Source organism: Sapajus apella, unplaced genomic scaffold, assembly GCF_009761245.1.
Source record: "Sapajus apella isolate SASKATOON/1434 unplaced genomic scaffold, GSC_monkey_1.0 scaffold39, whole genome shotgun sequence".
Classification (NCBI taxonomy): Eukaryota; Metazoa; Chordata; class Mammalia; order Primates; family Cebidae; genus Sapajus; species Sapajus apella.
The window spans coordinates 7,212,933-7,240,722 of NW_022436979.1; the positions used below are offsets into that span (position 1 = coordinate 7,212,933).

Here is a 27,790-nt window from a genome sequence, read left to right on the forward strand (position 1 = left end):
ATTAGCAAATATATCTGATAAACCCGTCAACCAGTTAGCTAATAAACAGAAATGTCAACTTTTAAAGAACATTTTGGAAATATGAGCATGTTTGGTTTTCTTTTAGGCCTCAAACATTTTACTAGGTCAACTGTGTCTAAGAACTATTAGGCGGAAATACCAAAAAAGCCAACATGGCTCTGGTCTTCAAATGGCTTTTTCAAAGTGAAAATTAACTTAGCATATCAAGACAGACAATAGAAATAATATACATAATTTTATTACAAAATTTTTTTCTTAAAAAAACAAAAGGCAACATCCTAAAAAACCAAAAATTTACTATCGATACTAATTCCTACAAGTTTGCTGTGCTACCATACACAAGAAATTAAAAAAACCATTAAATATTTAGGAACATTCAACATCAGAAGCTGTAAAATCTAACTGTATGTAGTAGCCCATCGAAAAGCTACAACCTGCATTTTTTAAAAAGTATTTTCTCTACAGAGAATCTTATTCAGCTATACAAAAATCTGTACATTTTTATACTGAAGCTAATATTGAGCTGCACTTGAATTCACATTCTTAGCAAAACAATTGCCTGAGCACACACGCACACTCCACACTCATCATTAAAGGATAGCCATTTATTCTTCATCTTCATCCTCTTCCTCATCATCTTCATCTTCTTCCTCCTCCTCCTCCTCCTCATCTTCTGGTTCATTCTTCTTCTTTGAGCCTGTTGGCCTGCCAGGGCCTTTCTTTCCTGCTTCACTTTTGCCCTTGGCACGATATGCAGCAATATCCTGAAATATTGTCAAAAAAAAAAAAAAAAAAAAAGTAAGCATCCGGTGTCATTACTCAACTGTGAAAACCACTGAGTTGTAAACAATCTAAGATGATTGACCAATAACCCTGATAACTGTCTAAAAAGGTAGTCCCAGTCTAAGTTTTAAGAGCACTTATCCCCCTAGGCTTTAACAAGCTAATGTGTAAAATGACAAGGATTGCAATAGAGCAGTATCAGTACTTTCACTACCAAAATCCTTTTACCTCACACGGTCCCATAGTCCCCACTGTACCTTCAGATTATATAAATATCTACATAAAACAATTTGACCCTCTGCTTTAAAAAAAAACATCAAAAAAAAAGATTATACAATACCTACAATTAAGTCTGTCTGTAAGTAGTATATGAGAATATACTAGTGCTACAAACACTAGTTTCAGTCAAAAGGATAATTTCAATTACCTTGTGTGGAAGTGTGAAATTTTCATTAGACCTTTTCAAAACAAACCTGACAACCATTAATACAAGATTAACTAAATTTCCCAAGTTGTCTATAGTTATTACCTATACCTAGTCTTAACCACAGCTTTAAAAAATTAAGATGACAATGTACCTTTTCATATTTCTCCTTTAGTTTAGCTGCTTTCTGTTCATATGGTTGTTTATCTTTGGCTGACTGCTCAGACCACATTTCACCCAATTTCTTTGCAGTATCCCCAATGGATAGGCCTGGGTGTTCACTTTTGATCTTTGGGCGATGTTCAGAGCAAAACAGGAAGAAGGCAGATCTGAAAGGAAGCAACAGAGTTTAATAACCTGAAGGAAAAATCCAAGGGGCAATTTGATTTATTTTAAACTTACGGTGGCCTTTTAGGAGCATTGGGATCCTTTTTCTTTCCTTTCTTATCACCTTTGGGAGGGACGTAATTTTTCATCTCCCTATCATAGCGAGCTTTGTCACTTTTTGCCATATCTTCAAACTTCGACTTCTCCTTTGCAGACATGGTCTGTGGACATAAAATAAGCACCAAAAATACAGCAAAATTGTTAATTATAAACATCCAAAGACGGCAATTTTTGCTTTCCTTGTCTTACAAATGAAAGCCTAAAATCGTCTGCCTGAAACTCTTAAGATATTCGGGTGAGTCATTGGGTGAGCAGCTCACGAGTTGCCTACTACCTGCCTAAGGCCCTCCTAGCCGAAAGCCACACCTGCACCCGCGCTCCGTCCCTCTCCGGCCTCACCTTCCATCTCTCCGAACACTTCTTGGAGAACTCTGCGAAATTGACCGAAGAGTCCGGGTGTTTCTTCTTGTGCTCTTCCCGGCAGGTCTGCACGAAGAAGGCGTACGAGGACATTTTGCCCCTCGGCTTGTTGGGGTCTCCTTTACCCATGGCGAACAGAACGGCGTCCACCTGGCGGGGTGGGGGAAAAGCCAGAGGGTCGGCGCGGAGCCCGCAGCTGCCAGGGCGGACGCTGGCGGGGCTCCGCTTCCCGCCCAAATCCGCTCCCGCCCTGCCCGCGCCCCCCTCCTCCCGAGAGCAGCCGCCCGCGCCCCCGCGAACACCCTCCTCTTCCTCCTCCCCGCCCGAGCGACCGCGGCCGACTCTTCACGCTCGCCCAGCAAGTGGCTCACGGGGCCCGAGATGCCGCCGCCCGCCCTTCACCGAGTCCGGTGACTCCGCAAGCGTCCTCAAAACGCCTTTCCTGAGAGAAATGTCCCCCGGCCTCCACGTCACGAGTCTCCCTCAACCGTTAATCACCTCGCGACTGACATTCAAAACTCCCGGAACCGGCCCAGCTGGGGGAAGTTTCCGCCTTCCCCGACCGCCCGCCGGCCCTCCACAGCCCCAGCCCTCGCCGACCCGCACCCCAGATGCCGCTCGCCAGGTCCAACCCCGAGAGCCACAGCGCCGAGACCGAGTAGAGGCTCTGAAAGAATGGGGAAAGGCAGGCCCACGAACCCGAAGAGACTGGAAGAGATTCTTGCCTCGTACGAGCTTTTCCTCAGAGTCCCGCAAAGGGGCCGGACGCGACTAAGACGCTTCCCTCGCGAGGCTCCGGCGTAAACTGGTTTATCTCTAACGCAATCCTCAACCTCTTGTTTTGCAGAGTTCTCCGCGCCACGGCAACTTGACGAGCTAGGCCACAGGCCACACCCCCACTTCTGTGATTGGTTCGGACTATTATTCAAACCCAGATAGTCCCCGCCCCCCCGGCCACAGCAGCTTACGATTGGTCAGTGTCTTACCAGGCCCGCCCCCCACGCCCCAGCCTAGCAGGTTCGGTGGGTCGTCCAGGTCGTTAACTCCCAGACCCGTTAGAACCGGTCAGGAGAGGAATGTACTGCTCGATCCTGATTGGCGGCGGGAAGAGGGTTTGAAAAATGGCGGGCCTCACGCTGACTGGCTGGAGCTGTAAACGGTGGGAGTGGTTGGCTCGGGAATCCCGCCAGTTTTAAAAATACTAAGTCGAGACTGGGGGGTTGGTCTGGCTTGCCGACTGCGGCGGCTGTTTGCTGGCGCTAAGGTGACAGAAGAGGCCCGCCTTGGCCTTCCTCCGACCACCATTTGGGTCCTGTCTGTTCCCCGCCTCGGCTCAGCCCTGCTGCGTTGGCTCCTGGGAGCTGTAGTCGCTCTGTTCTGTGGCCCTCGAGGGTCTCGCCTGCGCCGCCCTGACAGTAATAAATGGGAGAGTTTGGAGTTTGCCCTGCGAATGGATTGCCCAGCTCCTCCCGCTGTCGCTGAGGCTGGCGCAGAACTAGGGGAAGTCAAGGCGGGGAACCTCGAAAAGGGCGCGGGAGCCCGGGAGGGAGCCGTTCCTGCGTCCCGTGGGGTCCTACAGAAGGTTCTGAAAGTAAGGCGCTTCCCGCCGAGGGAGTTTCCCGCAGGAGGCCCCTCCTTCCTTCCCTCTTTGTCTCGGGTGACAAATACTGGGAGGTAAACAAGGGCGCCCTATGGTCCCGAAGGGGCGGAGGCCCCGGCTTCTTCCGCCCCCCCCGCCCCGCCCCCTCTTGCGGGGTGCGGAATTCCAAACTCGGAGAGCCTCGGCGCCCACGCCGCACCCTGCAGAGCTGCGCCCGAAGCGCGGATGCCGGCGGCTGTCCAGCCTTTGGCTGTCCTGGCCTTCGCCTGAGCATTCACTGTCTCGTCTTACTAGTGTGGTAGTTTTTAAAAATTGAGAATCCTGGCCGGGCGCGGTGGCTCACGCCTGTAATCCCAGCACTTTACGAGGCCCAGGCGGGCGGATCAAGGTCAGGAGTTCGAGACCGTCCTAGCCAACATGGTGAAACCCTGTCTCTACTAAAATACAAAAAAAAAAAAAAATTAGCCGGGCGTGGTGGCGCGTGCCTGTAATCCCAGCTACACTGGGAGGCTGAGACAGGAGAATCGCTTGAACTCGGGAGGCGGAGGTTGCAGTAAGCGGAAATCACTGCACTCCAGGCCTGACGACAGAGCGACCGTTTCAAAAAAAAAATTGAGAATCCCATAAAAGCAATGCATGCTCCCCATCCCACTCCCAATTGCATATATTCTCCGTACAGCATACAGCCACTTTTTACAGGCTCCTCCAAGCCCGGGGTAAGAACCTCCGTTTTAGTATTTAGGGAGAGCGCGCCAAAGCTAACTTACCTTACTGCTTACCAGCGTCACAAGCTGCTTTTCCCAAGGTAGGAGGACTTTCATGGACATCCTGGTGTGCTATTTCTGTGGTATTTAGTTTTGAGGGGTTCCTCCCATTATTGGCATATAGATTTTATGACTTTCAAGAAATTTTAAATATTTTGTGTTAATTTTTCAGTTAATTGTTGGCACTTGTTAGACTATGCTCTTTGGTTTATATATGGTTATCATACTCAATAGTGCTTGAAAACCATTAGTTATATATCTAGTTTTACTAATAAAAATGAGAGCTTAAAAAACGTATTTTCCTAGGAAATGGATAGTGGTTGCCCAACATTGTGAATGTACTTAATGCCAGTGAATTGTACACTGAGGAATGGTTAAAATGGTAACTTATGTTATACATGTTTTACCACACACACACAAAAAAATTGTGGCAGTTTTTCAAACAGAAAAAAAAATGCATTTTCTTGTATTTATTATCATATTTCTTAGTTTATAACATTCTCTTTTCTGCCTTAAGTTGCAATACCTACAAAATCACAGTTGCAAGTGTGTTATAAAAGCACCCAAAAATCCAAATTAACCAAATAATTCATACTACTTTATTCAAATAGCAGTTAGCAGTGAGATCTGCATTACAGTTTTAAAATGTTTTTAAATTTTATGTTTAGAATATTATTTTTTTTAATTATGGCATAAAGTAAGCTGTGCTTGTATAAAAACTGGGCCTTTATTCAAGAACAGTGTATTGAATATGCCAAGCATTGAGCTTGGCTGTAGAGATACAAAGATAAACAGTCATAGCTTGTGCTCTCAAAAGTTTAGTGTAGAGACAAAATAGGAAACAGTATATTAGTTAAAATTGTTCAATAATGAGAGCATAAGAGAGTCACCTAAGATTGTATAGGGCAGTAGGAAAACCTTTCTATGAAAGTAGCATTTCAGTAGAGTTGTACTGGAGAATGTCAAGTAAAGGAAAACAAAAAAAACAGTCTCTTGAGAGAGCCTGGCTTATTCGGGGATCAACTAGTAGTTCAGTATTATAGGAGCTTAATGATCATGATGCTCACAACCTGCAGCTTATAAAGGAATTTATCTCTCCAGTGAAAAACTGGGGAGAATGAAATAATTAGGTTTCCATGTTAGATAGCAGTGTCAATAGCGTGGTATAAATAAATGAGGTAAGATTAGAAATCAATTGACTGTTTTCATTCTTTTCCATGTAAGGTTAGAAATCAGTTCACTGTGTTCATTCTTTTCTATGAGTCCCAAACTGTAATCAGAGAGGCAATGGTAATAGATGTGACTCACTTATTTACATGAATAATCTCTCACTACAAGTTAATCAACTTTTTAGTGTTCACTAAAGTTTTACTTTATTTGAGGAATTTTGCATTATTTATATAATTTAATAAGATGGTTTCACAACCTGCTTTTTTTTAAATGTCACTGTAATGCAAATAGTGAATTTATACACATCCAAAATCAGAGCCACTAATTGAATTATACATTCTATTCTAGCACTTCTGTTTTCTAAGAATCATGATTCTTAGATCTCTTTCCTTTCGATTCCGTCACTTAAACTATTTTTTTTTCCAGAAAGCAATAGTTTCTGGAAAAAAATAGCTCAAGTGATGGAATTGAAAGGAATTATTTTTCGGAAAAATTTTTTTTTAGACAGAGTCTCGCTCTGTCTTCCAGGCTGGAGTGCAGAGGCGCAATCTCAGCGCACTGAAACCTCCGCCTCCCAGGTTCAAGCAATTCTCCTGCCTCAGCCTGCTGAGTAGCTGGGATTACAGGCATGAGCCACCACACTGGACTACTTTTTGTATTTTTAGTAGAGGCGGGGATTCATCATGTTGATCAGGCTGGTCTCCAACTCTTGACCTCGTGATCTGCCCACCTTGGCCTCCCAAAGTGCTGTGATTACAGATGTGAGCCACCGTGATAGGCCAGAAAGGCTTTTTAATCACCTGCCAGTAGTTGATGCCTAGGAGAGGCAAAGGACCATAAGAGTAAGCTAAAAGTAGATGCTCGGCTCACCTAAGGATTATAGGTTGAATTGTGTTCCCCCACCAACTTTTCTATGTTGAAGTCCTAACTAACACCCTGTATCAAAGAAGATAATCTTATTTGAAAATATAGTCATTGCAGAAATAATTTGTCAAGATGAGCTCACACTGGAATGGGTGAGCCCCTAATCCAGTATGACTGATGTCCTTTTCAAAAGGAGAAATTTGGACAGAGACAGCCGTAGAAGTAAGATGATGTGAAAAAAAAACATAGGAAGAAGATGGCTATCAACAAGCTAAGGAGAGAGGCATGGAACTGATCCTTTCCTTACAGCCTCAAGGAAGCAGGGAAGGAACCAACCCTGCTAATATCATTTACCATTCTCTTCTCCATAATGGCAGAGAAAAGGAAAACATTTCTATATTTAACCTACTTTTACCATCACTGCCAAGACTTAACTCTTATAACACACTTCCTGACTTAAAAGTACAATTAAGAGGCACACTAAAGTGAGAAATGAAATAAGGCTTAGCTGAGATCTATGCAGTTGTTGGTTACAGAACAACCCCCTTTTTTGTGTAAAATATATAATCTGGCAGCCCAAAAAATCTAGTCCTAAATGTAATTCTCAAATGATGGATTAAATGCACACATTCAAAATATAAGGCCAGCTCCCTATACTATGAATTATTTGCCACACTATTATGACTTTATCAGAAAACTAAAATGTCCTTAAAGAGGTAATACTAAAGGTCTTTCTTATTGTTTTAATTCTGTTGTAGTCCTAAATGGGAAATAAAATTGTATTTCCAAAACAGCTTTAACGCCATTTTTTAAAGAGCATATCAATTGTACATATTCTAAAAATTTAACAAATTTTTATTAAAATGATACATATTTCTAAAAGATATAGAGGAAAATATGTTGAAGCAATCAAAAAATAACTCAAATTAAAATTCCAGGCAGGAAAGAGCCCTTCGTAGATGTGCTGATGAGTTCTGAAAACATTTGTACATTTTAGGCAGGAACAGAAGTCAGTCTGACTTGGCCTAGGTAGAAGGACTTTGACTAAATGAAAGAGACTCCAGCAAGCATTTGTCAGTTGTATTGGTGAGGGGTTAGCACAGTCAGTTGAAAACTAAAGGACTCTGAAATATACATAATGATCTATTTTCTGCAGATTAGCTGAATGCTGAGGTGGTATGGGAGACTAAAGAGTTGTGCCGGAAGCTTTTAAAAGAGAAAGCTAAATGTCCCAGGGTTTCACAGTGTTTAGTGGACAAAAGTCAGGCTGGAGGGAGGGGTCTGCCACAAACTCATCCTGGTCTTTTCCTAAAGACATTTGACATATTTTGAATCTATGTAGGCAGGAATGTATAGATACAAGTTCAAAGCTTCCAAAGAGCAGAAATTAATTTTTCATAGTCTTTCAGGGATAAGGAGACAGAGACTGTCAATTCCTTAATCAAAAGACTGTGTGATAATGTCTTAATGTATGAGCAACAGAAATAAGCCACAGGTGGAAGGGTCTTACTAAAACTTTGCAGCCTAGCCTGGACACAGCTCAATCCCTAATTGAATTCAGATAATCAATCCTTTAACTTTCTCCCTGTTAGCAATAGGTAGAATATTGCAAAGGTCAAACCATCTCTAGCAGAAGATATCATCTGGACCACATCATAACAAGAAGTATTGAAAACTAAAGACAGAAAATCTTAAAAGGACCAGAAGAAAAAGGAAATATAAATTCAAAACAGCACAGTAAGTCTGAAAGATGAGTCTTCAACAGAACAAGGGAAACCAGAATCCCATAGAATGACATCTTTAGATTGCTGAAAGAAAGAAAAAAAAAATAAAAAGCTAACCTCAAGTTCCATATCCAGGGAAACAGCTTTCAAGAATTACAGCAAACTAAAGATGTTTCTGGACTAACAGAAGTTGAGAGAATTCCCTGCCAGGAGCCCTACTTAAGGAAAATCATCTCAAATCCTCAAGAGGAGGAAAAAGGCATAAACAAGGGTAATTAATGTAAATTTTAAAAGACTATTATCTGCTTAAAACAGTAATAATAATGTGGATTTTTATAAACTGTACAAATAGAATCTATGACAACAATGGCAAAAAGGGTAAGAAGAATAAGTAGATTTAAATTGTGGTTGTTTTTTTCTTTTTTTAAAAAATATATTTTATTGCACTTTAGGTTCTGGGGTACATGTGCAGAACATGCAGGATTGTTGCATAGGTATATACATGGCATTGTTGTTTGCTGCCTCCATCCCCATCACCTATATCTGGCATTTCTCCCCATGGTATCCCTCCCAAACTCCCTACCCACTGCTGTACCTCCCCTACTCTCCCCCAACAGATCCCAGTGTCTGATACTCCCCTCCCTGCGTCCGTGTGTTCTCACTGTTCAACACCCGCCTATGAGTGAGAACATGCGGTGTTTGATTTTCTGTTCTTGTGTCACTTTGCTGAGAATGACGGTTTCCAGATTCATCGATGTCCCTAAAAAGGACACAAACTCATCTTTTTTTATGGCTGCAAAGTATTCCATGGTATATATGTGCCTCATTTTCCTTGTCCAGCTTATCCTAAATGGGCATTTGGGTTGGTTCCAGGTCTTTGCTATTGTAAACAGTGCCACAATGAACATACATGTGTGCATGTGTCTTTACAATAAAACGATTTATAATCCTTTGGATATATACCCAATAATGGGATTGCTGGGTCAAATGGAATTTCTATTTCTAGGTCCTTGAGGAATCGCCACACTGTCTTCCACAATGGTTGAACTAATTTACACTCCCACCGACAATGAAAAAGTGTTCTTATTTCTCCACATCCTCTCCATCTGTTGTCTCCAGATTTTTTAATGATCGCCATTCTAACTGGCTTGAGATGGTACCTCAGTGTGGTTTTGATTTCCATTTCTCTGATGACCAGTGATGATGAGCATTTTTTCATATGTTTATTGGCCTCATATACATGGTCTTTTGGAAAGTATCTGTTCATGTCCTTCACTCACTTTTGAATGGGTTTCTTTGTTTTTTTTTCTTGTAAATCTGTTTTAGTTCTTTGTAGATTCTAGATATTAGCTGTCTGTCACATATGTAGATTGCAAAAATTTTTTCCTATTCTGTTCGTTGCCGGTTTACTCTAATGATTGTTTCTTTTTGCTGTGCAGAAGCTCTGGAGTTTAATTAGATCCCATTTGTCTATTTTGGCTTTTGTTGCCAATGCTTTTGCTGTTATAGTCATGAAGTCCTCGCCTAAGCCTATGTCCTGAAGGAGGTTTTGCCTAGGTTTTCTTCTAGGGTTTTTATGGTGTCAGATCTTATGTTTAAGTCTTTAATCCATCTGGAGTTAATTTTAGTGTAAGATGTCAGGAAGCGATCCAGTTTCTGCTTTCTGCACATGGCTAGCCAGTTTTCCCAACACCATTTATTAAACACAGAATCCATTCCCCATTGCTTTTTTTTTGTCAGGTTTCTCAAAGATCAGATGGTTGTATATGTGTGGCATTGCCTCTGATGCCTCTGTTCTGTTCCATTGGTCTATATCTCCGTTTTGGTACCAGTACCATGCTGTTTTGATTACTCTAGCCTTGTAGTATAGCGTGAAGTCAGGTAGTGTGAAGCCTCCAGATTTTCTCTTTTTGCTTAGAATTGACTTGGCTATGTGGGCTCTCTTTTGGTTCCATATGAAGTTTAAGATTTTTTTTCCAGTTCTGTGAAGAGGGTCATAGGTAGCTTGATGGGGATAGCATTGAATCTATAAAGTACTTTGGGCAGTATGGCGATTTTCACAATATTGATTCTTCCTAACCATGAGCATGGAATGTTTTTCCATCTGTTTGTGACATCTCTTATTTCTTTGAGCAATGGTTTGTAGTTCTCCTTGAAAAGGTCCTTTACATCTTTTGTTAGTTGTATTTCTAGGTATTTTATTCTCTCGTAGCAATTGTGAATGGGAGTTTGCTCATGCTTTGGCTCTCTGTTAGTCTGTTATTGGTGTATAGGAATGCATGCGATTTTTGCACATTGATTTTGTATCCTGCGACTTTGCTGAAGTCACTTATCAGTTTCAGGAGATTTTGGGCTGAGACAATGGGGTCTTCTAGATATACAATCATGTCGTCTGCAAATAGAGACAATTTGACTTCCTCCTTTCCTATTTGAATACACTTTATTTCTTTTTCTTGCCTGATTGCTCTGGCTAAAACTTCCAATACTATATTGAATAGGAGTGGTGAAAGAGGGCACCCTTGTCTAGTGCCAGATTTCAAGGGGAATGCTTCCAGTTTTTGCCCATTCAGTATGGTATTTGCTGTGAGTTTGTCATAAATAGCTTTTATTATTTTGAGATACGTTCTGTCGATACCTAGTTTATTGAGAGTTTTTAGCAAAAAGGGCTGTTGAATTTTGCCGAAGGCCTTCTCTGCATCTATTGAGATAATCATGTGGTTTTTGTCTTTTGTTCTGTTTATGTGGTGAATTACGTTTATAAACTTGCGTATGTTGAACCAGCCTTGCATCCCGGGGATGAAGCCTACTTGATCGTGATGGATAAGGTTTTTGATGTGCTGTTGCAATCGGTTTGCCAGGATTTTATTGAAGATCTTTGCGTCTATGTTCATCATGCGTATTGGCCTGAAGTTTTCTTTTCTTGTTGAGTCTCTGCCGGGTTTTGGTATCAGGTTGATATTGGTCTCATAAAATGATTTGAGAAGGATTCCCTCTTTTTAGATTGTTTGGAATAGTTTCAGAAGGAGTGGTACCAGCTCCTCTTTGTATGTCTGGTAGAATTTGGCTGCGAACTCATCTGGACCTGGGCTTTTTTTGATTGATAGGGTATTAATTGCTGCCTCAACTTCAGCCCTTGTTATTGGTCTATTCAGGGTTTCTACTTCTTCCTGGTTTAAGCTTGGAAGGGTGCAAGTGTCCAGGAATTTATCCATTTCTTCCAGGTTTACTGGTTTATTTGCTTATAGTTGTTTGTAGTAATCTCTGATGGTAGTTTGTGTTTCTGTGGAATCTGTGGTGATATCCCCTTTATCATTTTTTATTGCATCTATTTGATTATTCTCTCTTCCTTTTTTATTAATCTGGTTAGTGGTCTATTTTGCTGATCTTTTTAAAAAAACAGCTCCTGTGTTTATTAATTTTTTTGAAGGGTTTTTTGTGTGTCTGTCTCCTTCAGTTCTGCTCTGATCTTAGTTATTTCTTATCTTCTGCTAGCTTTTGAGTTTTTTTATCTAGGTCCTCTAGCTCTTTCAATTTGATGATAGGGTGTCGATTTTAGATCTTTCCTTGCTTCTTATGTGGGCATTTATTGCCATAAATTTTCCTCTAGACACTGCTTTAAATGTGTCCCAGATATTCTGGTATGTTGTGTCTTCATTTTTGTTGATTTCAAAGAACATCTTTATTTCTGCCTTCATTTCATTGTTTATCCAGTCAACATTCAAGAGCCAGTTGTTCAGTTTCCATGAAGTTGTGCGGTTCTGAGTTAGTTCCTTAATACTGAGTTCTAACTTGATTGCACTTTGGTCTGACAGACTGTTTGTTATGATTTCCTTTCTTTTGCATTTGCTGAGGAGTGATTTACTTCCAATTATGCAGTCAATTTTAGAGTAGGTGTGGTGTGGTGCTGAGAATAATTTATATTCTGTGGATTTGGGGTGGAGAGGTCTGTAAATGTCTCCTAGGTTTGCTTGGTCCAGATCTGTTTTCAAGTCCTGGATATGCTTGTTAATTTTCTGTCTCTGTGATCTGTCTAATATTGACAGTGGAGTGTTAAAGTCTCTCACTATTATTGTATGGGAGTCTAAGTCTCTTTGTAGGTCATTAAGAACTTGCTTTATGTATCTGGGTCCTCCTGTATTGGGTGCATATATATTTAGGATCCTTAGCTCTTCTTGTTGCATTAATCCTTTTACCATTATGTAATGTCCTTCTTTGTCTCTTTTGATCTTTGTTGGTTTAAAGTCTATTTTATCACAGACCAGGAATGCAACTTCTGCTTTTTTTGCTCTCCATTTGCTTGGTAAATCTTCCTCCATCCCTTTATTTTGAGCCTATGTGTATCCTTGCATGTGAGATGTGTTTCCTGGACACAGCACACCGATGGATTTTTACTTTTTATCCAGTTTGCCAGTCTGTGTCTTTGATTGGGGCATTCAGCCCATTTACATTTAAGGTTAATGTTGTTATGTGTGAATTTGATCCTGCCATTTTCATGCTAGCTGGTTGTTTTGCCAATTAGTTGACACAGTTTCTTCATTGTGTCGATGCTCTTTACCATTTGGTACATTTTTGGAGTGGCTGGTACTGGTTGTTCCTTTCTATGTTTAGTACTTCTTTCAGGAGCTCTTGTAAGGCAGGCCTGGTGTTGATGAAATCTCTGAGCTATTGCTTGTTTGTAAAGGATTTTATTTCTCCTTCACTTATGAAGCTTAGTTTGGGTGGATATGAAATTCTAGGTTGAAAGTTCTTTTCTTTAAGGATGTTGAATATTGGCCCCTACTCTCCTCCGGCTTATAGGGTTTCTGCCAAGAGATCTGCTGTGAGTCTGATGGGCTTCCCTTTGTGGGTACTTTTAGCATTTTTTCTTTCTCTCTGGCTGCCCTTAGCATTTTCTCCTTCATTTCAATCCTGGTGAATCTGACAATTATGTGCCTTGGGGTTGCTGTTCTTGAGGAATATCTTTGTGGTGTTCTCTGTATTTCCTGGATTTGAATATTGGCCTGCCTTGCTAGGTTGGGGAAGTTCTCCTGGAAAATATCCTGAAGAGTGTTTTTTAGCTTGGATTCATTCTCTCCGTCACACTCAGGTACACCAATCAAACATAGATTAGGTCTTTTCACATAATCCCATATTTCTTGGAGGCTTTGTTCATTTCTTTTTACTCTTTTTTTCTCTAATCTTGCCTTCTTATTTGATTTCATTGAGTTGATCTTCAATCTCTGATATCCTTTGTTTTGCTTGATCGATTTAGCTATTGAAACTTGTGTATGCTTCACAAAATTCTCATGTTGTTTTTCAGCTCCATCAATTCATTTATATTCTTCTCTGAGCTGTTTTTTCTCATTAGCATTTCATCAAACCTTTTTTCAGGGTTCTTAGTTTCTTTGAATTGGTTTAGAACATGTTCTTTTAGCTTAGAGAAGTTTGTTATTACCTACTTTTGAAGGCTGTTTCCATCAATTCATCAGACTCATTCTCCATCAAGCCTTGTTCCCTTGCTGGTGAGGAGTTGTAATCTTTTGCAGGAGGAGAGGTGTTCTGGTTTTGGGTGTTTTCATCCTTTTTGCACTGGCTTCTTCCATCTTTCTGAATTTATCTACCTGTGGTCTTTGTAGTTGATGACTTTAAGATGGAGGTCTCTGAGTGGACATCCTTTTTGTTGATGATGAAGTTATTTCCTTCTGTTTTTTAGTTTTCCTTCTAATAGTCAGGCTCCTCTGCTGTAGGACTGCTGGAGGTCCACTCCAGACCCTGCTTGCCTGGGGATCACCTGTGGTGGCTGCAGAACAGTAAGATTTCTGGCAGTTTCTTCTTCTGCGGTCTTTGACCCTGAAGGATACCTGCCAGATGTCAACCTGAGCTCTCCTTTATGATGTGTCTCTTTGGATATATGGGGGTCAGGGAGCTGCTTGAGGAGACAGTCTCCTCAAATGCCCAAATGCTGAGCTGTGAGCTCCCTTGTTCCATTCAGAGCTGCTGGGCAGGTACATTTAAGTCTGCTGCAGCAGCATTCATAATCGCCTTTTTTCCCCAGGTGCTCTGTCCTGGGAAGGTGGGGCTTTATTTCTAAGTTTCTGACGTGCTGCTACCATTTTTCAGAGATGCCCTGCCCAGTGAGGAGGTAGCCTAGTCACAGTCTGCCAGCAGAGGTGTTGCTGAGCTACTGTAGGCTCTGCCCAGCTGCTGTGTGAACTTCCTTGTGGTTTTGATTATAGAGGTATAGTTACAATTGCGTTGGTAATAGCGGTCTGCCTCAATAATGGCAGACTGCCTCCGTAGTGGTGGACTGCCTCAGTAATGGCGACACCCTTCTCCCCACAGAGCTGGACTGTCCCGGTCTAGCTGTGGTTGCTGTGAAACTCTCAATCCCAAGTATTTCAGATTGCTGGTCTTTGTGGGGGTGGGACCTGCTGAGCTAGATCACCTGGCTCCCTGTGTCAGCCCCTTTTTTTCAGTTGAATGGGCAACTCTGTCTCCCAGGCGTTCCAGGCGCCAGTTGAAACGGCTGCCCAGAGTTGTGTGAGTTTTTGTGAGGAGACCCCTGCAACAGCTGAAACAGCCATGCTGGAGACTTGTGGCACTTTTCTGACTGACAATCTCCTCATCTCCTGAGTAAAAACTCGTTTGGAAATGTGGTGATCACTCACCCTCTGCATTCTCACTGGGAACTGGACTCCAGAGCTGTTCCTATTTGGCCATCTGGGATTTTCTCCAAAATCAATTTAAATTCTTATAAGGTTCTGACACCATAAGAGTCTCTGCAGTTCTTTGTTTTTATGAGATGGAGTCTCACTCTGTCGCCCAGGCTGGAGTGCAGTCATATGATCACAACTCGCTTCAACCTCCGTCTCCTGGGTTCAAGCAATTCTCCTGCCTCAGCCTCCCAAGTAGCTGGGACTACAGGTGCACACCGCCATGGCTAATTTCTTTTGTATTTTAGTAGAGACAGGGTTTTATGATGTTGCCCGGGATGGTCTCGAACTCCTGAGCTCAGGCAATTTGCCCATCTTGGCCTCCCAAAGTGCCAGGATTATAGGTGGGAGCCGCCATGCTTGGCCTGCAGTTCTTGAATTGTAATAGAATTGTTCTTTTGGCCCATATTCAGATGAATATCTGTGGCTTTCATATACTAGGAAATCATCCATTTCTACATTTTTGAGATGGGTTCTCACTTTGTTGCCTGGGCTGGAGTGCGGTGGCGTGATCTCAGCTCACTGCAGCCTCTGCCTCTCAGGCTGAAGCAATTCTCCTGCCTCAGCCTCCCAAATAGCTGGGATTATAGGCATGCGCCACAACGCCCATGTAATTTTTCATATTTTCAGTTGAGATTAGGTTTTACCATGTTGGCCAGGCTAGTCTTGAACTCTTAACCTCAAGTGATCCTCCTGCCTCAGCCTCCCAATACACTAGGATTACAGGAATGAGCCACTGTACCCGGCCAAAAATAACTTTTTATCTGCTTTTATATAGATGTCTTTTGCTAAAGTAAATATGTGATATATTAATACTATATTGACCTTATATTAACTCAATGATTAATAATGACAAAATTGCAAATTCTCATGTAAATACTCATATAAATATAAAGGTGGCATATTTACAACTTTGTCCTCTGGTGGTGTTACTACACTTGGTATTTTTACTGTATTTAAAAATATATTCACAAACAATATGAAATTTTCAGATATACTTTTCAAAATATACATCTAATTTTAAAGCCTGGAATTCTAATTAGACTGAAAAAATGCACTTATTCATAATTGAGGATTAGACTAATGTATAAAGAAAAAGTACTCTGTGACTAGGAGGATTAGCCAAAATTGTAAGGACAGTGAAAATTGAAGAAGTGATCACACTTTGTTGGAAATGTCAATAGCGGTCCTAGGACTTTCTTTAACCAGTTCTTTGGACAATGATCTAACCCTTGTACAGACACAGCAGAATTCTGTATATCCAGTAACTTTTAAGCCTCTCTCATTCCCATATTTTTGTTTGTTTGTTTTGGGGTTTTTGGTCTTTAGGATCTTGGGAATGGAATAAATGTAACCCTAGAATCTGAGTTTGCTGAATGTGAGATACAAAACATGTCTATTCTCAAAATCGAGAAACCGAAGTTAGTGGAGTAACACCATACAAATGTAAATAATCTTAATGTGGACTATATTTAGCCAAAAGAATCTGTGTTTGTCAAGCCTTTCTCCTACATGAGGTCCCTGACATCCCACTCTCAAGATTCTGGATTCATATTAACTGTTGTCTTCCACTGCCAGTGCCGTGCCCTGCTCCACATGCCTCATAGCCTCCCCAAATACAATCACTTTAGAAAAATATTTAAACCTACAGACCTGCAAAATGTCTGTATTATGTCTAAAATAAGTGAGAGAAAGACACTGTGAAAAGCATGCGTGCTGATTAGTGACAGAAGAGATGAGCAACATAGAAGACAGACATAACTCAGGTAGAGAAGTGATCATGAGAGGCAGTAATGAAAGGGAGGGTTGGGGGCAGATTGCACATGGGATAAATATGGAGAGAGACATTAGACTTTATGAACTTTATGGCTCCTGCCATATTTATATAACAATAGCATATAATACACCATATTATTTATTTAACAAACAGCATTTGCTTTGTACCAGGAAATGTTCTCTGTGCTCCCAAAATATTAACTCCTTTAATCCTGATAATAATACCAATGAGAGGCTGGATCCAGTGGCTCACGCCTGTAATCCTAGCACTTTGGGAGGCTGAGGTCAGTGGATCACCTGAGGTTAGGAGTTTGAGACCAGCCTAATCAACATGGAGAACTCCTGTCTCTACTAAAAATACATAAATAGTCAGGTGTGGTGGTGCACGCCTGTAATCCCAGCTACCCTGGAGGCTGAGGCCAGAGGATCGCTTGAACCCAGGAGATGGAGGTTGCGGTGAGCTGAGATTGTACCACTGCACTCCAGCCTGGGCAATAAAAGCAAAACTCTGTCTCAAAATAATAATAATAGTAATGCCAATGAGGTATACTATTATAATCTTTATAGAAGTAGCTGAGGCAAAGAAAGAGAAAGTTACTTGCTCAGGGTCACAGTGTCAGTCATTGTTCAATCAGGAAAATAAAAATCACTTTGGGTATTTCAGAGAGAATGTTATTACTTTGATTATTGAGGGAACAGGTACAAAACTACTAGAAGGGCTGGAGAGGCAAAAGGTGGAAGGTACTGTTATCTAGATATTACTTTTTAATTATTTATATTAATATTGAGCAAGAAGATCTATCATTCCTAGCACGGCTAGAACAAAGAGAAGCGGTATTATCCAAAACCCACAAATGTGGTGCTTCTAAGGCTTTGGAACATAACTCTTGCATTATTAGAACTGTTTTGCAGGAAGCCAACATCCTTCATCCTGTTCGAGCTACTCCTGGAGTCAGGATAGCAGAGCCCAGCACTGCAGAGTCTGGAACCCGAAGAAAAGAAAAAATGTCTTCTGTCCCCTCAGCTTTGAATCTCCCATTAACAGAACTGAACTGGAAACAAACTGGCAAGTGAATCTAGGAAATTATTTTTAGGATTCCAGTACTCTGTAATATAGAGAGAATAAAAGAATGAGAATGGAGCTGACAGACAACAAATAATCAGCACAGTCAAACCACTGGCAAGTGGCAGAGTTTCAATCTCAAGCAGTCTAGCTCCTGAGGCCATGCGCTTAACTACTATAGTATGCTGTGACACATGATATGCTATAGCAACATTATTTCATACATTTTTAAATGTATGAAACATTTAAAATGTATTAAACAGCTGATGACGAATGCAGGTTGGCAGAAAAGAAATTGTAGGAATTGGATTCATTAAATATTCCAGAAATATTAAGGTTTCACTTTGTTCCTGACACTATTCAAAATAGAATGATGCAAAACCAAATGACACAAAGATGAAGGAAGAGAGTTCCTTTCTGACTGCTTCAGACTGGACAAAATTCCCTGTGAAGGATTCCAACTGGCTTGACTTGAATCATGCTCCTCCCCATTAAGCCAGGCACTTTTGGGGCAGGTATTAGGGGAAATAACCTAGTGGAAATGCTCACTTGAAACCTGAGACAAGGATTTTAGTGCAAATAGTTTATCTAAGAGATGCAGGAAACACCAGTAGAAGGTGGGGAAGTGAGACAAAGAAGGGAAAACAGTCAATGAAGGGTGCGGTGTCAAGCCAGCTACCACTGGTAATGACTGGAGCATAATCCCATGAGAAAAGTCTGGGAAAACACAGGCCTCAAAGTTATCCCATCTGAAGGCCAAGCAAGCTGGGGTATCTGTGTAACAAATCTTTCCAGTCACTGGGTGAAGGCTACTATAATGGGAGTTTGCTAATTCCCAGGCATTTCCAAATTTCCTGATCACATAGAGACACAACTACTTTCCACAGCTCTAGAGAAAGCCCTCAGGCCAAGAAATGATCATTGAAGTGGCAATGGCCAGAGAGACGAGAGCAGGGTCTGTCTCACCTTCATCAGGTAAAAATTTTATCTGCGTAAGGCACGGAGTTATAATACCTATGTAAGAGTGTTATAAAATATAAAACATAATAGCAAAAATTATTGTTTAAGAGTTTCTTGAAGACAGAAAATGTGTATGATGTTTTTACATCTCTCATAAGGCATAGTACAGTGCTATGCATATGCATAGCCTCAGATATTTACTGGATGAATTTTTCAATGTAATGATTATTAAATATTCATTAAATATGTTCTAGGTTAATGTGTATTTTTAAACTTATAATTTATATCAATAACTCATTACTGTTAACTTCTGAAAAAGTTTTCATCTGTTTTAAAACTAGAAAATATCATGGTCTTGTTCTATTCCTTTGTCTAAAATTCTTAAATCTAGGTGGTTGTTCAGAACTCTGTTAACTACCCAAAATCCACTTTCTCTTCTTTCTTTAAAAAATAAGTCTCTACTAAAAATACAAAATTAGCCAGGCATGGTGGCGCATGCCTGTGATCCCAGCTACTCGGGAGGCTGAGGCAGGAGAATCGCTTGAACCCAGGAGGCAGAGGTCATGGTGAGCCAAGATCGCGCCAATGCATTCCACCCTGGGCAACAAGAGTGAAACTCTGTCTCACAAATAAAATATAATAAAAATACCTTGATTACAAACAAGGTGTTGATAAATTATTATGGGTTCAAACCAATCATGAGAAAGCTACCCTCAGTAGCATGAGAGAAAGGCAAGAAAATTGAAGACGTCAACTCGGACATTATTGAACTACTGAACCAATACCAGTACCCATCTTCCCTCAGTCTTCTTATATGTCTGAAAAATAAACTCGTAATAATACTGTTAGATAGGTATTCTATTATTTGCAGCCATTGGCTAATAACTTTTTTAATAGCATTTTTTTCCTCTTTTGTATAGCAACCCAAGAAAAGTCATTTATTTCTGGAATAGATTATTTCATTACAGTAACTCATCAGAAAACTGAGATGAGCAGTAAGTATTTGGCCACTCTAGTTTTAATTATTCTGGATTCCCCCCAACTAAAGGAAGACACGATTTTCCCCATAGATCTGCCTGTGCTGGCTCCATCAGTATTCAGTTTGACATTTTGACCCTTATATCTAAAGAAATTCAAGAGGGCGCTATCACCAAGAAAGCTGTAGTGAGATGATAGCCTTTCAGATACAAGTTAAAGTCATTTGTCCAGTCATGCATGTGATCTTCTGCAGAGCCACTTTGTTTGGCACGGCCATATTAAAAAAACACATCTTCTGTTCTCTTTACAAAATATATTTTGAAACCATCCACTTATCTCCATCTCTACTATCATCACAGAAGCTCAAGCCACAGTCATTTCTTCTCCAGACTACAGCAATAGACTCTGCATTGGCCTACCTGATTCCAAGGACTTTTGGCTTTCACATTGCATCCTCCCCAGAATAGCCAGAGTGATCTCAAAACATGAAACAGGCTAATCCACTTTCCAGCATAAAACCTTTCAGTGGCCTCCAATTCCACATAAAATATAACACCTTATTATTGCATACAATGCCCTATACGATCTGCCCTCTTCCAATCTCTTCAACTGCATCCCCTACCACTTTCGCTCTCACTCCCTGTGCTATAGCTATATAGAACTATCATTTAGTTCCTCAAACACCAAAATATTTTTTGCCTCAAGACTTTGTTTTTTGTTTTATTTTGTTTTGTTTTTGAGATGGAGTCTCACTCTGTTGCCCAGACGAGTGCAGTGGTATGATTTTGGCTGACTGCAACCTCTGCCTCCCGAGTAGCTGGGATTACAGGCATGCCGCCATGCTCAGCTAATTTTTGTATTTTTTGGTAGAGATGGGGTTTCACCATATTGGTCAGGCTGGTCTCAAACTCCTGACCTCATGATCCACCTGCCTTGGCCTCCCAAAGTGCTGGGATTATAGGCATGAGCCACCCCACTCGGCCTCAGATATTTTTATGATCCCCTCAAAAATAGTTCCTAATAGATTTTTACTGCATTCCTAGGATGAAAAACTAAGGAATTTTCCCTGACCAAGATAAGTCGGTGGGGTGCGGGGGCAGAAGGTGGGGATTGGTAGGGATACCAATCATGAGCTAGACTCGGGCATGGTAATTTGAGGGTAAGTAAACCTGGGAAGCAAATAAGCTATGAAAAGAAATGCCCAAAGCAGAAGTCTGAATTGTAATCCTCACCTATAGGCCCACAAAAGGGAGAGGAAACCAAACTCAGTACTACATTAAGCTGGGACACTTTAAATAACTAAAATTTAGCATGTTATACTTTGTCTCTTGGCAGAAACAGATGGAATTCCTTGCTGAGGGAAAGCATCTTAATTTAGAAATATCACAGATTGATGAAATAAATATAAGTACAAAATTAGAGATGACCAAGCACGTGAAGAAGCAAACTACCTTTGAACACCCAAGGAATTCAGATGTTTACAATTAGATTCAGAATATAAACATTTTTAATAAGAAAAAGAATGAAATTGGCCATGTGCGGTGGCTCACTCTTGTAGTACTTTGGGAGGCTGAAGCAGGCGGATCACAAGGTCAGGAGTTCAGGACCAGCCTGACCAACATGGTGAAACCCCATCTCTACTAAAAATACAAAAATTAGCCGGGCATGGTGGCGTGCACCTGTAATCCCAGCTACTCAGGAGGCTGAGGCAGGAGAATCGCTTGACCCTGGGAGGCAGAGATTGCAGTGAGCCGAGATCGCACTACTGCACTCTAGCCTGGTGGACAGAGCAAGACTCTGTCTCAAAAAACAAAACAAAAAAAAAAAACAAAAAAAAAAAGGAAAGGAAAAGGATGAAATTACAAAGACAAAGCAACAGGTATCTATCGGGAATGACAAAAAGATCTGAAAAGAACCAAATGGATCTTTGAGAAAGAAAAAAACAGTTGTTGAAGTGTTAATGAATAAGCTGCACAGATTAGATAAAGCTAAACATAAAATTAACATATATTACTGAGGAAATTACTCAGAATAGATCACAGAAGAATGAGATGAAAAATATTTTAAACAAAACTGAGAAACATTGGAAATAGAATAATGTTTGTCAGTATTGCAATATGTTTAATCCTAGAAAAGAGAATAGAGGAAAGCGAAAGTGGCACTATTTTAATATTCTTGATGCAGTTTTTCATAGTGAATGATATGAATTCAAGTTTAGGAAGCAGAAGGTAACCCAAGTAGCTTAATAAAAAGAAATCCATGATAGAAACTTCAAGGTGAACTTGCAGGGGTGTGTGTGTGTGTGTTATTTTTTTCAGATGAAGTCTCACTCTCTTGCCCAGACTGGAGTGGAGTGGCAATGTCCCAGCTCACTGCAACCTCTGTCTCCTGGGTTCAAGTGATTCTTGTGCCTCAGACTCCCAAGTAGCTGGGATTACCATTCCTGGACAGTTTTTGTATTTTTAGTAGAAACAGGGTTTCACCTTGTTGGCCAGCCTGGTTCAAACTCCTGACCTCAAGTGATCTGCCTGCCTCGGCCTCCCAAAGTGCTGGGATTACAGGCATGAGCCACCACATCCGGCCCAAAAAATAATTTTAAAAGAAGCAAGAGAGAAAAGAAAACTTACTTACAAAGGAAAACAGTTATACTGATAGCAGAGTTCTCAACCACAACAATGGAAACTGGAAGACTGTGGAAAAATACCATAATATAAAGTGCTGAGAGAAAATAACTGCCATCCTAGAACTGCAAGAATATGAGCAGGCCAGGTGTGGTGGCTCAGGTCTGTAATCCCAGCAATCTGGGAGGCTCGGACGGGAGGATCACTTGAGGCCAGGGGTTCAAGACCAGCCTGGGAATAGTGGGACAGATACTCATTTCTACAAGAAATACAGATGCCAGCTGGGCATGATGGCAGGCACCTGTGGTCTCAGTTACTCATGATACTGAGGCAGAAAGGTCATTTGAGCCCAGGAGATTGACGCTGCAGTGATCTACAATCTCATCCCACTGCACTCCAGCCTGAGCAACACAGCAAGGCCTTGTCTCAGAAAACATAGATGGGCAAATAAAAATTTTAAGATTAAGGAAAATTAAGAGACTAGCCCTAAAGGGACTACTAAATTATGTACTTCAGGAAGAAGAAAAATAATCCTAAAAAGACAGTATGAATAAAAGGGAGAGTGAGCATTATTTTTTTTAAATGGTAAACAGAGCTGTTAGTATAAGAAAAGGAAGGTAGATAAGTAGAAAACAGAAGCACAGAGAAATGGGAAAGTGCAAACTACAAAAAAGACCATCAGAAATAAATGCAACAGTGTGACTTCTAACATTCATGTAACGCCAGTCATAGAAATTAAAGAGAGAAAATAGGGGAAAGATGGATTTGAGGATATAACAGCCAAGATTTATCCACAACCGATAAACGACAGTTATAGTAATAAAGAAATGTATAAACTAAACCTAAGTCTCACACCTTACAAAAAAATTAAAATAGATAATAGGCTTAAATGTAAAACTATGAAACTTTTAGACAAAACGCAAAAGAAAATATTTGGGATTCAAGCATAAGGAAAGAGTTCTTAGACTTAACATACTGCAACAGCTTGATCTATAAAAGGAAAAACTGAACTTTATCTAAACTAATAAGTTTTCCTCTGTGAAAAGCATTATAAGTATTTAAAGGCAAGTTACAGACTGGAAGAAAATTGCAAACCACATATCTGACAAGGAACTAATATCTGTAATATATAAAGAACTCTCCAAACTCAACAATAAAAATCCAATTAGAAAATAAACAAAAGACCTAAGCATGAAACTGCCCCACAGCCCAGCAATTGCAGTCCTGGATATTTACCTCAGAAAAATGAAGAACTTTCTCCAAAAGTAAATAGAGGGGAAAAAAGAAAAATACAGACTTATGTTTACACAAAAAACTGTACATTAATGTTTATAGCAGCTTTATTCATAATTTCCCCAAACTGGAAACAATCCAGATGTCCTTCGCTGGCCATATGGCTAGACAAAATGTTCTAAATCCATATCACTCTACTCAGCAATAAAAAGGAACAAATTATCCATACATGCAGCAGCCTGGATGAATCTCCAGAGAGTTACATTGAGTGAAATTTAAAAAAAAAAGAAAACACCAATTCCAAAGGTTACATACTATATAAGCCCATGCATTTTTGTATATTTTGTATTGAAGTGACAAAATTACAGAAATAAAGAGCAGTTTAGTGGTTGCCAGGTGTTCAGGAGGCCAGTGAGTGAGACTATAAAAGGGCAATTTGAGGAATCCTTGTGGTAATGAAAATGTTCTGTATTTTGACTGTATCCATGTCAATTCCTGGTTATGATACTGTACTACAGTTTTGCAAAATATTACCATTGGAGAAAACTGTGTAAAGACACGCAGTATCTCCCTAATGTTTCTTACAACTGTATAACAATGTGCAATTATCTCAAGAGTAAAAGTTTAATTTTAAAAACTACAAGAAACTACTGGAGGGGGACATTGAAAGATAAAAATATTTAGTTTGTAAAAACAAAAGGGGGAGAAGAAGAAAATGAAATAGGACAAATCAAACAAATACAAAATAAATATAATGTAGTATTTTTAAATTCAAACATATTGAGTTAGTATGCCAAGACAAAGATTGTCAGACTGGTTACAAAAGCAAAAACCCAATAATATGCTGCTTAAAGAGATATGCCATAAAAACAACACAGAGGTTAAAGAAAAAGAATGGAAAAAGTTTTATCATAAAAACACCAACCAGAGAGAGCTGTTATCGCTTCTCTAATGGCAGACAAAGTCAAATTCGTTTCAGTAATACTACTAGAAACAAAGACTATTTCATAAAAGAGTCAACATATCAAGATAACTGGAAATCCTACCACCTACTGGGAAGCTGAAATGGGAGGATTGCTTCAGCTTAGGAGTTTGTAGCCAGCCTGTGCAACATAGTAAGATCACCTCCTCAAAAATGAACAAACAGCAACAATAACAAAAAACAGAAATATGATCAAATTGAAAATTTAGATGAAATAGACAAATTTCTTGAAAACACATTCTGTATGAGTTCATTCTCACATTGCTATAAAGAAATACCTAAGACTAGGATATTTATAAAGAAAAGAAATTTAATTGGCTCATGTTCTTCAGGCTGTGCAGGAAGGATAGTGGCTTCTACTTCTGAGGAGGCCTCAGGAAGCTTCCAATCATAGTGAAAGGCAAAGCCGGAGGGGATGACTTATGTGGCAGGAACAGGAGCAACGAGAGGAAAGGGGAAGTGCTAAACATTTTTAAACAACCAGATCTTGTGAGAAATCACTATCACAAGAACAGCAAGGGGATGGTGCTAAACCATTCATGAGAAACTGCCCTCATGATCCAATCACCTTCCATCAGGCCCCACCTCCAACGTTGGGGATTACAATTCAACATCAGATTTGGGCGGGGACACAGATCCAAACCACATCAACATCTTAATGAAACTGACAGATGAAGAAATAGTAAACCTGCATGGCCCTCTATCTATTAACAAATAGAGTCTGTATGTAACCTTCCCACAAAGAAAATTCTCAGCATGTTTTGCTTCACTTGTAAATTCTATCAAACCGGCTAAGCATGGTGGCTCACCTATAAATCCCAGTACTTTGGGAGGCCAAGGCGGGCGGATCACTCGAGGTCAGGAGTTTGAAACCAGCCTGGACAACATGGCAAAATCCCATCTCTACTGTTAGCAAAACTACAAAAATTAGCCAGGCGTACTGGCATATGCCTATAATTCCAGCTACTCTGTAGGCTGGGGTAGAAGGATTGCTTGAACCCAGGAGGCAGAGATTGCAGTGAGCTGAGATTGCACCACTGCTCTCCAGCCTGGGAGACAGAGCAAGACTTTGTCTGAAATGAAAAAAAAATTCTATCATAAATTTGGAAAGTTCACAAACTCTTGAATATAAAATTGGAAATACAAAAGAGGAAATAAGTTGTTTTATGAAGTAAGCAAAACCTTAGTAACTAGGGTTGCCCAGTTAAATTTGAACTTCAGATACATAATGAATAATTTTAATATAAAATATTTCACAAGATATAGTAAAAATTATTCATTGTTTATCTTTAAATTCAAATTTAACTGGGTTTCTCATATTTTTACTTGCTAAATCTAACTTTGTTGGCAGGAATAACTGACAAGTACTTTACAAGAAAACTAAATTACAGGCAGGTCTCTGTTATGAATATATGTAAAACAATCCTGAACAAATTATTGCTAAATTTTGCAAGTTTCAAAAAGGATGATATTAGGGCCCATTCAGCATTTTTACAGAAATGTAATATTAACATTTAAAAATTAATAAAAAGGCCAGGGCTGGTGGCACACACCTGTAATCCCAAGACTTTCAGAGGCTGAAACAGATGGCTCATTTGAGATCAGGAGTCTGAAACCAGCCTGGGCAACATGGTGAAACCTCGTCTCTAATAAAAACATAAAAGTCAGCCTGGCATCGTGACACATGCCTGTAGTCCCAGCTACTCAGGAAACTGTGGCAGGAAAATTGCTTGAAGCAGGGAGGCAGAGGTTGCAGTGAGCTTAGATCACACCACTGCATTCCAGCCTGGGTGACAGAGGGAGACTCCATCTCAAAATAATAATAATTTTAAAAATACTAATGTTATTTGCTGTATGAATGGAATGAAAAGAAAAAAATCATTCAATCATCCCAAGATGCAGAAACATAAAATTAAATACCTATTTATAATTTTTAAACTTTTAGCAAAAAATAAAAGGGACCATCAATAATTGGATGAAAGATATATGCAAAAGCCCTACAGCAAACATTACATTTAAAGGGAAATGTGAAAGTAAGCTTTCTCCTGAGACTGGATTGGGACAGGAGATTCACTATCACATTTCTATTCAAACTTGTATTGATGTATTGATGGTTCTATCCAGTGTAATAAAGCCTGCCTCGCCCCCAAAAGTATAAAGCCAGGAAAGAAAAAAACCAAAATATATAAAGTAATAGTATATGTAAAATATAAAGTAAAATAAAAAAACATTGTTTAAAAACTACAAATTGATGGGTAGATTGGATGCAATCCTAATATAATTTTCAGAAAGTTTTTAGGAATGTGGCTGATTCTAAAATTTGTGTATAAATGCATTGGGCCAAGAAAAGCTGATAATCTTGAAGAGCAACTAAGTTGCAAGACTAGATATCAAGATACTGGATATCAAGATTATCATAAAGTGGCAATAGTTAAGCTTTGTGATATTGGTGAGACTATAGGCATACAGACCAAGGGAGCAGAAAAGACTCACACAATTAAGAAAGTCAATTTATGACTCATAGTAGAGTACAGTTGGGAAAGGATGATATTTTTTAATAGATGGTGCTAGACTAATTGGAAACCCACACAGAAAAATTTAAATTGAATGACTTCTTCACATCATATACAAATAACAGTTCTAGGTAGATGATAGTCCTAAATGTAAAAGACAAACACTGAAGCTTCTAGAGGATAACAGAGGAGAATATCTTCAGGATCATTCCAGGAGATAAAAATTTTCTTAAACAGGACACAGAAAGCACTAACCTAAAAGAAAAATATTAATGAATTAGACTTTATTAAAACGTAGAGAACTTCTGTTCATCAGAGGACATGATTATGGGTATGAAAAGGCCAACCCTAGGGTGGGAGAAGATATTTGCAATACATCTATCCAATAAAGATCTCATAACCAGAAAATATAAGGACTTCCCACAAATCAATAAGAAAAATACATCATTTGTATAAAATAGTCAAAAAGGCTTGAGTAGGCATTTTATAAAAAGGACATGTAAATGGCTAATAAACATAAAAATATGTTTAATAATAATCAATATAAATTAAAACTGTAATGAGATACCTCTACATACCACCAGGAGGGATAAAACTTTAAAAACTACTATAAAAGAGTTGGCAAGGATATTGAGCATTTAACTCTCATGCAATGCTGGTGAAAGTCTAAATTGTTACAACCACTTTGGAAAATCATTTGCATCTACTAAAGCTGGTCGTAGACATATTTATGTCTTTAAAACTCTACTCCTAAGTCTACACTCACAGAAATGCATATGTATATAAATATAATTCAGTAAACATATGCTGGAATG

General features: G+C 39.8%; 1 protein-coding gene across 3 annotated transcripts; it reads right to left on the bottom strand.

The window, feature by feature from the left end:
- Positions 1-237: 237 nt before the first annotated feature.
- Positions 238-3,715, bottom strand: HMGB2 (high mobility group box 2). 3 transcript variants are annotated; one of them, XM_032298668.1, is made up of 5 exons: positions 2,761-3,715; positions 2,015-2,185; positions 1,631-1,776; positions 1,383-1,557; positions 238-785 (listed from the first exon to the last, which is right to left on the bottom strand). In XM_032298668.1, exons 2-5 carry the CDS (start codon positions 2,162-2,164, stop codon positions 627-629), a joined length of 630 nt encoding a protein of 209 aa, XP_032154559.1. In that variant the 5' UTR covers positions 2,165-2,185; positions 2,761-3,715; the 3' UTR covers positions 238-626. The 3 variants fall into 3 exon arrangements, with proteins under 3 accessions (XP_032154559.1, XP_032154557.1, XP_032154560.1); XM_032298666.1 differs by having other exon boundaries at positions 244-785; positions 2,735-2,926; XM_032298669.1 differs by lacking the exon at positions 2,761-3,715 and adding an exon at positions 2,336-2,438 and having other exon boundaries at positions 244-785.
- Between the last annotated feature and the right edge of the window lie 24,075 nt (positions 3,716-27,790).